This window comes from Schistocerca gregaria, chromosome 8 (genome assembly GCF_023897955.1).
Source record: "Schistocerca gregaria isolate iqSchGreg1 chromosome 8, iqSchGreg1.2, whole genome shotgun sequence".
Classification (NCBI taxonomy): domain Eukaryota; kingdom Metazoa; phylum Arthropoda; class Insecta; order Orthoptera; family Acrididae; genus Schistocerca; species Schistocerca gregaria.
In genome coordinates this window covers 272,748,936-272,761,330 of record NC_064927.1, presented here as the reverse complement: position 1 = coordinate 272,761,330, position 12,395 = coordinate 272,748,936, and the positions used below count along the sequence as shown (strand labels likewise).

Sequence of the window (12,395 nt, the reverse complement as noted above, 5' to 3'; positions counted from 1 at the left end):
GACAAGAATCCTGTAGAACACCTTTGGAAAGTATCAGGACGTCAACTTTGTGCCAGGCCTCACCAAACGACATCGATACCTTTCCTCGGTGCAGCAGTCCGTGAAGAATGGGCTGCTATTCCCCTAGAAACCTTCCAGCACCTGATTGAAAGTATGCCTGCGAGAGTGGAAGCTGTCATCAAGCCTAGGATGGACCAACACCATCCTGAATTCCAGCATTACCGATGGAGGGCGCCACGAACTTGTAAGCCATTTTCAGCCAGGTGTCCGGATACGTTAGATCACATAGTGTATATGTTCACAGTTGCTTGTTTCTGTATATTTGTTATACATTCTGATGATGTGGATGCATTTACCCTTGTTTCACTGCCTACTAATGACGATCTGGCACTGTAATGTTATTTCGACGAACTGCTGTAAGACTATCACGTTTCCGATGTATAAATACTAAGGCAGCAGTATTCCTTAGGTTAGTTCGGCTTTTCTTGTTTTCGTTCCTGGCTCTGTCTCGTAATGAATAAAAGCCGAAAGTTTTTAACAAGGGACGAAAAGAAATAACTCAATTGTTTTGCTGAGAAAAATTTATTCAGGCATAGATGTTAGTAGCAACACAGGTTCCGCTCAAGAAAGTGATGTTACAGAGAGTTTTGATGTTCGTGGACGCTGCTGTGATGTTGTGGTGTTCTGTTGAGGCGGTGGGTGGTGGTATGATGCCAGTCAGTTGCTGAGCAGCTCCCTGCAAACACAAAATATAGGTGATATTGCTGCAGCAGATGCACACTATTAGATGAGGTTCGTACAGCATTTTATCGTTATACGTTACTGATTGGCATCTAATAGAAGACATTTAACTGTGTATCCTAATTCAGAGGGCTTTTTCGTTAGCATATAGCTTACTGCTGGCACTTAGTTTTTAGTAGAGTTTGTTTACAGTCTTGCACAATTTGTCGCACCAACTCTCAACGTCAAGATTGCAAGAACTTCCATATATGCAAATATCCGCCTGAGAGTTCGACGTTGCCACGTCACTATACTATCTATCGATTATATTTATATTCAATGCCTTTTATTGACTATACATGTATCTTCCCCAAATCTTCGCGAAGATTTATACTACGCTAGTGCAGTTTACCTTTTCCTATCTAGATCATAAAGAAAATAAAGCTACATTAAAACGCCTCAAAATTCAGTATTTAGTTCCAGAATGAACCACTTGGCAATATACTGCCTGGCTGACCTATGATATATTGCTGGGTATTAGAAATATCCAACCGTGAAAATGCTACACAAACTATGTATTAGACTAGTTTCTATTATATCGTCAAAATTATATTTTTGGAACAACATTCTCAACCTTGTTATCAATTTCTAACTGTTCACCAATTGATCCTTAGCGATACGCTTTGGAATCAACAATGTTAATCCAGTGACTTAAATATTGGATTCGTTTTCGATAGAGAAGTTCGTAAGTCACCGAGCTTGTATTCGGAAGAAACGGGAGTCAAATTCAGATTTAGATTTTCCATGGTTTCCTTAAATTTCTTAAGCGAAGTGGCAGTATAATTCCTTCGAAAAGAACAAAGCCAGTTTCCCTCCCCATCCTTGCCCACTCCAAGATTGTGTTCTGCCTCCAGCGACCGCGTCGTCAACGGGATATTAAACTCTAATCTTCCTTTCTTCATGAATCACCTCAGTTGGATACTAAAATAGTTTCTTTAACAGGGTCCAGGTTTCGTTCTTCCCGTATTCTTCTGCAGCCGAGTGAATGCTACACTGTACCATCACTTTTGATTAAATGTCAAATCCTATTTAAAAAGGGACATCACTAGGAAAAAGTCTCACCACATCTACTAGGGGGAAGGCAACTTTCACACATTGTCTGGCCAGTACCTGGCGGTGATATAGACAGCATTAGTGATGTCTCAGATATTGTGAACTATTAGACAACTGACGCTACATTATTGTAGCTACATTACTGTAGCTGAAGCAGTGCCTTAAACCCCAGTCCATCCATCCAGTTTTAGTTTTTCCATGGTTTCCCAAAATCACTTAGGGAAAAAGTCAGGGTGGTTCCTTTGAAAAAGATACAGTGCATTTCCCTCCCCATTATTACCCAATCTGAGTTTGGGCTCCAAAGACTTCACTGTCGAAAAGACTAAACCCTAATCTTTCTTCCTCCCTTCAGTGAAGCCTTTTGAGTATCTTTTGGGCAGTTCTTCTCCAGCAATGCCACAGAATCTAAATATAATCTGTCTATGATGATGATGATGTTTGGTTTGTGGGGCGCTCAACTGCGCGGTCATCAGCGCCCGTACGAAGTCCCACGTTTTTCACAAACCATTCTCTTTTCACAATCCAATCTAGTCTGTCTTACAAATGATGATGAAACGATGAGAACAGTCCGCAGCTCGTGGTCGTGCGGTATCGTTCTCGCTTCCCACGCCCGGGTTCGATCCCCGGCGGGGTTAGGGATTGTCTCTGCCTCGTGATGACTGGGTGTTGTGTGATGTCCTTAGGTTAGTTAGGTTTAAGTAGTTCTAAGTTCTAGGGGACTGGTGACCATAGATGTTAAGTCCCATAGTACTCAGAGCCATTTGAACCTTTTTTTTTTTTTTTTTTGATGAGGACAACACAAACACGCAGACCCCGGGCACAGAAAATTGCCAACCCGGACGGGAATCGAACCCGGGACCCCGTGATCTAGAGGCAGCAACGCTGGCACCTAGACCACGAGCTGCGGACTATAATCTGTCACTTGCTGACCAATCTAGATACAAAATTGGAGCCTGGCAGACAAGCAAGTGTGCCACTGACCACAGACTATGGGCACTGAGAAGCGCGGCGGCAGCTTACCTTAGTGGGGTCCGTGTCCGTGGTAGGTGGTCTCGCCCGCTCGCTCCACGACGGCCTTGAAGCCGTTGTAGGGGTCGGCGGTGTAGTGGACGGTCCTGAGCGTGCCGTCGGGCTCGACCAGGCTGTAGGTGCCCACCACTTCGCCCCCTTTGCTCACTTCGCGCTGCTCCTTCACGTCGCCAGAGTGCGGGTCCGTGACGCCGTACTCGAATTGGTAGTCCTTGGGCGCGTTGTAGCCACCGTAGCCGCCCTGCTGGAAAACCACACACTGTCAGCTACCAGTCACACAGTTGCCGCATACGTGCGTAATTGGAAGGTAGTACAGTGCTGATCTACAGTCAACTGTACTCTTCCTATATGTGGTGCATCAACCCACACAAAGCATGTTGGTTTAATCTGGATCAGATGTTACATTTGATTACTAGACGTCTCAAGTAAGCACTCATCCATCTGCCAGACTGGGCATCTCATTACATAATAGAATTTCCTTCAAAGGCAGGAAGAAAGGAACACGTTACTGGTACAAGGCATCATCTACAGGGTGTACTTCCTAAGAGCCGTCAGGCGCATTTTCATTTGTAATTTTGTTTTTGCAATGTCTAGCTGGAGTCAACACGAAGAAGTACTGCTCTTTACGTCTTTCATGCGATGCTCAGTGTCAATGGTAAGCATCAGTTTGTTTTACATTATATTGTATTGTATGTTAACCGGGGGCCAAGAAACGACAGAGAGGTTCCGTCCCTGCCGCAGCCGCAGTGGTCCACAACCCCACGACGACTACCGCAGTCCACTTCATCCCTCCTCCGCCCCACACCGACCCATTCTTTCAGGGTTTTGATTTACGTTACAAATTTATTTTCAAAGCGAAATTTTACTTGCCTATTCAAAACAGCTGCCCCCAGATTAGACTAGTACGATATTCGTGATGATGATGTTTGGTTTGTGTGGCGCTCAACTGCCCGGTTATCAGCGCCCGTACGAATTGCCAACCTCTGCTCAGTCCAAACTCGCCACTTTCAGGAATGATGATGAAATGACGAGGACAACACAAACACCCGGTCATCTAGAGGCAGGTGAAAATCCTACGATATTCGTGTTATGCATACGTGTTAGCAAGGGACATTAGAACAGCAGCTACTGAGCAGCGCTGATGCATGGCAGTAGCAGTCAGCGTGGGCTGGGGCATATAGGTTCCATTAGGAAAAGTGACTCGAGTTGCCATTGAAATACATTATTTTTCTTTGGGACAAAATTCTCTCTTATATATATGCATGGTAAACTTGCAAATCGGTGTGACTGGGGAGGGGGGGGGGGGCGAGAATGACGTTCGAATGGAGAGTTTAAATCGAAATAAACTTTTATTTTGTTGAGATAGAGAAATCGTCCGTTTTGAAAGCCTTCGCGGAAAATGAAAATCTTATGTAAATTCTAGCGAGGTGAGAAGATTATACTGGTAAATACATTATATTTAAGAAAAAAGGTTCGTTAAACAAACACTGACTTTTCAGTCACCTATGTTTGAACATACGACCCCATTATTATTTTTCTTCATGGCGTCCATGCTTCTTCAAGGTTTCAAACACTGTGATCGCTACTTTACAGTTGTTTGATCTATTTTATAAAGCGTCCACAAGAAACACTAGCAGCACAGTTAGATTTATCTACGGTGCACCTCTGTGATGAACAAACTGATCACATGACTAGTACCAAGATCTTCTGAATAAAGTAAAATTTGTTACTCTAACATAAAATTATGAAACTATCTGCTACGTAACACGTTGAAGAAGAAATTGTAGTACATTTCAGTATTATGCACATTTCGTAGCAAGTTTCTTTGTTACAGTGCGACCATTTCCTCCAAAAACAGTACGAAAAGTAATATGCAATAGGCGATCAGTGTTTCTGACGTTATTCGGTGCACTGTCTCATACTTACGTCGTATCCTGCATAGCCGATGTCTCCAGCCAACGCTTGCGCCACCAGCAGTCCTACGGCGACTGCGAGAACTACGCTGGTCTGTAAACAAAATCAGTGTTTCAGTGTCTAGCAATACAAGGAGGCGAAGGGGAATTGTGCTACCGTATGAGGTAAGTATTGCATTTAATTTTCCCGTTTGCTTAACACGGTAACAACTGCCAAGCGTTTAGGATCGTTGCTTCTGGAGGCGAACATATTGGAATGTCAACACCTGAAGCTGAAAATATTGTAATATGCGACGAATTCATTTCTTACCTAAGTTTTAGTTTATGACTCACTAAGAGATTAAAGGTTTGCTGTGTAGTTTCCGGTCTGGTTCGTGTAGTGAAAGGTTTAGTTGTTTTCTTTCAATCAAATATATAGGAAACCAAGACGTTTAATGTTTTAGTATTACGTGAAACGCTTCAAATAATTAATTGGGAAACTATTACATGTTTTGCGTTAGGTAGTTTGTTCGGGCGTAATATTTTCCATTGTAACTCCTATGAAAGACCCGAACAACAGTTTCACTTCTGAATACTGTATCGTGTGAACGAACAGATTGATAACGGGGAAATTTCTTCGCGCTTTTGAACGAATGGCATTCGAAATATTCCAGCTCCTTGTGTATTCTTTCTCAGAGTGCCATAATATTCCATATAATTTCAAAAAAAATCAGTTACAGAATTAGGGAGGAACAATTTGCAATGGAAACGTGTTATATTTTTAAGATAGCGTTCAGTCCAGAAATCGTTTAAGGTTGGTCTAAATCTACTTTCCTCTTATGAAGTTGAAAATCCAGGATTACGATGGGGAACAACTGAATCCTAGATGACATTCGCTTGTCGAAGACTTATTATGACGACGTATTGATTAAAATGTGCTTAAGATCCTACCAGTCATAAGAAGAACTGGTAGTAAAAATATAAACATAAGGGGTAAGTCAAATTTAGTTTATTTTCTAGTCTTGCTAATAACAGTATCAGCTTGAGTTACGTGGTCACAAAACAACTTACTGAATAAAGGAACCTCTGGAGAGAATAGTGTTTTGAGACGTGAACGTCTGCTGTTTTATTGCTCACTCTTCCCGATTCTGCTGGACACCTATCGAAAATAAATCCCACAAAATTCTAATTATCTTAGTATGTTGCTGTTAAGGAAGTGTTGTTCAAACACAAATATTTTTTTTCGGATTGCTGATCAATTAGGACTGAGGTCCGCAATGTTGATTACAAATACAAACGTTAAGTCCTTCGTCTTTCGTATTCCTTTCTGGCAGTGAAGTGTATTATAAAAATCCATAGTGGTTCGTATCCTACGTTTAACGCAGAAATTGTGTGGTTAGCGGATTCTTAGGTCGAAGGAAGACGAGACATGTGGCATCTTAGTGGAAACATGTCCAGTAAACCACTGCGTGTTACTAGCAAACTTCGACTATTGATGACTATTGTATTTTGTCGACTTTTGTTCTTATTGATTACCAAAGACAGTACAATGAACAAAGTCACTTGGGCAAATGGCATCCGAAAGGCCATTTATTTGTATGAAATTGCTATGTAACACTGCGTTGACTGTTAAATTCATAACTGACGTTCTTGTTACTCCATTCGGTCAGTCACTCACTCATGCTTGATATGAAAAGACTCGTATCAGATATTTGTCACAAGTTACGTTACTACGGGTATATTAATAAAAGTACATTCAATGAAGAGCGAACTGCCATTGCGGATGCAACGATGGCGGTCTGAAACTTCGAGCATGTTGCGAAGTCCACAAGCATAAGACTGAATGATAATGAATTATTTCGCCGTTGGCGTATGAGCAGGCTACTCTGACGCGTGCGTAAAGAACGAGAATAATCATATTTTCGACCATTTTTTTAATGCCATTATGCGGGTAGCCTCTGGGAGAATTTTCTTTTTTATAGTTTTGGTTCCGTCAGTCAACGTGTAAATGGCAAATCGGTATTTCTTCTCGTAAGCTCTGAAGATACAACAAACTGTGAAATCCTGACTGTTTCTTCTATCAAGTAACGATAACTGGTTGAGTTATAAAAAATAAATATAATGATTGATTTCGAAATTTAATCCTTTTATCTTTGCCCATGTTAATGTAATAGGGCAAAAGTTGAAATTTTTTTTTCCATGTAGACACTTTTAAGTAAGCTAGAAAGTAGAAGAGCGAGAAGCACGCGTTCCGCTATGTGCCACCCTGAGGGAAAGTACACGGGAATCCCAACCAACTGCTACTTACATGTCGCGCATGGTTTCCCACGAGAAAACACACATTTGCGGAAGTCATAATAGAGGGAAACTGTCGGCAAAAGGTGGAAAATAAATGTGCATTATAATGAGTACGGTAAAGTGAGAACGCAACCAGCCAAGCGACCAGTGCAATATGCGAGCGATTCAGGTCAAAATAGTGCTACCTACACGGAAATCCCAAGCAGAACGCCACAGTCTTTTGCAGGTAAATAGGAATATACATATATGAAATGTTCAGGGTGATTTACAACATAACGAACAGTAACGACTGGATAAGACTTTTACTCGTTTCAGCCACTTGTCTTCATCCGCAGCAAAGTTCGAACCTATCATGATTGAATGAGTTATGATCTCTATTTCGAATCAGTCGATTCCGAATGAGTTATTGTCACAATCGAAGGTGTCATGAAAATACTGAAGTGAGCTGTGCCCAGATATTGTGAATTTTTACTGCCGAGGGATCGTTCTAGCGCCGTAATGTGCGTTACTGTTGTCTTCAGTCCGAAGACTTGTTTGATGCAGCTCTCCACATTAGTATACCACTCGCAAGCGTCATCATCTCAGCATAACTACGGCAACCGACATCTTTTTTTAACATGCTTACACTAACTTCAACCTATTCATTAGTCTTTTTAATTACTTGCACCTAACCATTCGACTGAGGGATGTAACATTCCACGCTCCGAAGCCTAGAGCGTCATATTTATTTTTTGCGATGACAACGCCCACCTGAGAAGTCTAAATCCGAAAAATAGAATCTTATCTCCAGAAAATATAAACCAAGATGATGCCATCCTTATTGAACCATACAGTAGTATATGTCCTCGGAAAATATAGCGGCTTTAGCTTTTTCTTGCTTTCAGTGGATATCCCTGCGGTGTGGTGTGGTTGCACATACCGTACAGCTATCTGTATCGCTGCAAAGTCCGTGGTTCTTCAAAACATATAACGGGCGTAAAAAGAACAGTAAATAGATCTCATAATATCAAACATCAGGCTCGAACTAAGAATATTCTTGCATGGAAGGGCAAGTCAAAGGGAAGCAGTTCTAAGCATCGTAAACTACTCGTGCTTGTGAGATATAGAAAAGCAGAAGTTACGACGGCTCTGTTCCATTCTTGGAAGAAAATGGAAGCCAAAGAGTTTTTCCTTTATGAATCTTGAAGACGGGGTGGGAAATACTTTCGTAATTTCCTCTACGCAGAGAGAAGCCTCTAATATTAAGAAAGTAGACTCACATTCGGAAGGAGCGGGAGTCAAATCGCCGTCTTATGACGATTTATGTTCCCTTACATCGCTTAACGCAAATACGGGGATTATTGCTTTGGAAAAGATACGGCCTATTTCCTTCATCATTCTTCTTCAATTCCAGCTTGAGCTTAGCCTCTTATGACCGCTTCCACTGGACGATAAAGCGTAACCCACCTTCTTTCGTTTAGGCTAAGGACCACGACATTCAACTATTGCTTTTCGAGTAGGTTTTGATATTCGCCCAGAAGTGGCTATGTTGTTCCTTACTTTTCCTTTTCCAGAGGGCACCGCTCTCCTTTCTTGGTGGTTTGTTCTGGAACCTCATTTTGCTTAAGTTTCCTCCTGAGAGATGTCTGGTCTCTGTATCTCTCAGTTCCATCAACCGTGGTGAGGTGGTCTTTCTCTTTCACTAACATGCGAGACTCTGGCTGGTCAAACCGCCGGGTTGCATTTTGTGTATCTCCATACATGGCCAGACATCTCTGACTTTATTTTTTCACAGTGTCTGTAGAGTTCTTGGTTTGGTCGCCTTTTAAATACGTTACCATCCTTGACTGATCCCAGTATCTTCCTCTCCCGGATTTCAAACTTGTGTACGACACTTTTGCTGGCGGTGCTAGCCACTCTGAAGCGTACAGGGCTTCAGGGTGGTTGACTGCTTTGTAACGTTTCCTCTGTCTTACGGGAGATACTTTTTGTTATAGGTGCTATTGTTCAGACGGTAAGGCAGTTCCGACATGTTTACTCCAGTTGGTAACGCTATTTTTTGGAAAAGGGCTGGGTACCTTCCATTCTCCTAGCTATTAAAACCTCTTGATTTTCTTGATTTCTTCCTGCTCCAAGTGCAGGGTACAAGGAGAATCACTGATGTTCGTGACGCACTGTGTTTTTCCAAGCGACACATTTAGCGCTACCTTTGCTGCTTGTTGTCTGAGAACAACGAGTTGATGCACTGAAGTTTCTACTGAACTAGACAGGTCGTCGACAAATACGAGAGAACCCGCTTGTGCCCCAGAGAGATGCCATTTGGAAGTTCCTGTCTAACTATTTTCGCCACTCTTATTACTTTTTCCAGTGCACAATTAAATAGGAGAGGGGACAGACAATATCTCTGTCTTAGTCTCGCCTCGGCTTCACAACTTTACTCGCCATCTGGTGTTGCTCAAAAGTCTGCTGGATAAGATTATGGATCTTTTGGTCTAGTCGTGGTTCCTCCAGGATCTTAATTTGTATGAGGCACACATTTTAATCTCGTAAAAAGTCAGTCCATCAATACTATGATTCTATTTCATGGTGTCCGGAGTGATGGCGAGGTGGTTAAGACAATAGATTCCTATACGATAGACGCTGAGTGCAAATCCCGTGGGACAGCCAGATTCACATTTTCGTAATATCCCTAAATGAATTAGAGATTGTCGGAATATCTGGGCTTTCCATTCAGCCAACTTTTCATTCCCTCTGGAACTATTCCGTCTTCATAATGTTACTTAAAAACCGTCTTGATTGCAAATATTTTTATTCATATGACCGGTTTCGGTTCATTCAGAACCATCTTCAGATCTGATATTTCAGTTACAGGAGTGACGTAGCATGTGAAGACTGCTGGATTTGGACGGGTTACTCCTGTAACTGAAATATCAGATCTGAAGATGGTTCTGAATGAACCGAAACCGGTCATATGAATAAAAATATTTGCAATCAAGACGGTTTTTAAGTAACATTATAATTTCACTGATTGCTGTTGTCCCAAAAGACATTATGTCTGTTTTTGCAAATATTCAGTCTTCAACCTCATCCTGTCACTTCGTACTCTTCTGCAGCATTCGCTGTCAATATGCGCCCTCTCCCACTCCACCCTCAGTAACTCACACCATATACAACACGCGAAGTTTGTCATAAGTGAAGGTCTCGCCCAGTGCCCTTCAAATTCTCGCCATTCACCGGGATTCGAACGGACGCCTTTCACCCGCGGCGCGGAAACTTTTGTCTCATGCAAGAGCAGTGACGTAACACACCAAGAACAGTAACGGCCAGGAAACCCACAATCCTGTACTACAAGTGAAATTATTGGGAAAAAAACGTAACTTCCAGTGATACATTTACTCTCAAAATCGGCTTACTCTTCCACCATCTAATCAACATACTCTCAGCGTGGAAGATCTAGATTCATTATCGTACCGAGAACCCTGATGTCAAGTAGAACGGACACGTATCCTTGGCTGTAAAATAAAAAACAAAGTTCCACCTTCCAGTCCTAGACGGGTCGATCGTGTCCGACCGACCGCCGTGCCCTCCTCTGCCAATGGCATCATGCTGTATGGACTGTCATGCGATCGTCACACCCCTCCCCCGGTCGTTGGCTTTCTTGACCTTACAACCGCTACTAATCTGTCGAGTAGCTCCTGAGTTGGACTCACGAAACTGAGTGCAACCCCTATCAGTCCTCCAACCCTGGAAAAATACTGGGGATCGAAATTGGGTCCCCCGCAGTGACCACTAGGCATCGGAGGTGAACTCTGTTGTAGAGGACGTTAGATTGTCACGTAACATCAGCAACTGTACAGTGCAATTCTGGTAGTGTTGGAACAGAAGATTCGAGTACAGCAGCAATTAGAAATAACGCCAACATTGTTAGATAAAAGCTATTTTACATAATTATCACAAACATCTGGCATTCTTCGCTACAAAAATAAATGTAAATGGAATTAAGTAATAAACAAGCCATGATGGAACAGATTAAACTTTTGTGTGACGTATTCGATCCTGTAAATAATGGGTTGTACATAAGTGAATGCAGCAGAAAAACTTAAAATGTAAGCCATGGCTAATAACACTATATCTTATTAATATTTAAACTGATAATCTACATTACCATATGGTCTTTTCAGTCCTTATAAAATATCAAATGACAGTCACGAAAGATTCATCGGCTAGTCTTGAAAACTTTGTGTTGGAAGAACAGATTAGTGAAAAAATCTTGTATAAACCTGTTTTCATTTCTGAAAACCGTCTGGTAGTAGTAAATAACATTTGGCAATACATTTTTCGAGAAAACTCAGTTACAAAAAACCAACAGGGTCTCTTACGGTATTACCACCCTTTGAAATGAAGTTGCACCGCATACTCGGAGAGGCGTTGCTAACTCCTGTATATGGAACAGGGATGCTAAGACTAGTTTTATAGTATCTACAGAGGAAGATAAATTGAACATGTTAAAAGACTTAATCATTGAAATGATCTGTGCTTGGTTGGGAAAGAAAACCACAAGATTCAGTTTTCAGACCCCCATCAATCTAATATTTTATTGCATAATACAGGTTAAAAGATGTTAGAAACACATTGCTACAGGTCAGATTCAAAGTGCCAAAGTCATCTTTAAAGGTGATGTAGAGATATAATGAACGAAAACTCTGCTTGAGTGCTCTAACGAAAGATATATGACGATACAAGGCGAAGTAGAATGAGATGTAGACATTACTCTGATGACGTTAAAACCATACTGAATATGATTAGCAGACGAAAGGCTGATTTTTAAATAAATATGGTTTTTCCACAAGGCACTATACTTGTTCCGCTGCTATTTAGCGACAAGTGATTATATCCTTCCAGAGATTCCATGTGCACAAGTTGAAAGAAGTGAAATGTTGTTGTACCACAAGGCACTACACTCGGTCCGCTACTTTTTAACTGATCTCCCAGAGTTCGCAAGTTCACAAGTTGAAGTGAATTTGCGATGACAGAGCTAGCTGTACGGCCTAGATTCAGACAGAGAGAACTTACAGAAGAATTGAAGACAGTGAAGAGAGTTGAGAGTGCGCATGCGTACCTGCTGCATGTTGGAGGAGAGGTGTGTTGCTGGCGGCTCGGTGTCCTGGGAGGAGTAGGAGGAGCGGAGTGGCCGACACACCGCGCCGCCGGCGTTATATACTGCTCGACGTTCACGCTCCCGCGCCCAATTAAGAAGAGCCTAATTACCGGCCAGTCTGCGGAAGCTCGCCTGCCCCCGCGGTGTGCACCAGTCCGCGGAGCACGCGTTTGCGTCAGTCGGCCGCGAACGACGCCTCCACCTCC

At 42.2% G+C, this 12,395-nt stretch overlaps 1 protein-coding gene across 1 annotated transcript; it reads right to left on the bottom strand.

Moving 5' to 3' along the window:
* Positions 1-563: 563 nt before the first annotated feature.
* Positions 564-12,174, bottom strand: LOC126284885 (cuticle protein 19-like). Its single transcript, XM_049984138.1, has 4 exons — positions 12,151-12,174; positions 4,789-4,869; positions 2,854-3,103; positions 564-736 (listed from the first exon to the last, which is right to left on the bottom strand). Exons 1-3 carry the CDS (start codon positions 12,157-12,159, stop codon positions 2,855-2,857), a joined length of 339 nt encoding a protein of 112 aa, XP_049840095.1. The 5' UTR covers positions 12,160-12,174; the 3' UTR covers positions 564-736; position 2,854.
* Positions 12,175-12,395: the final 221 nt, after the last annotated feature.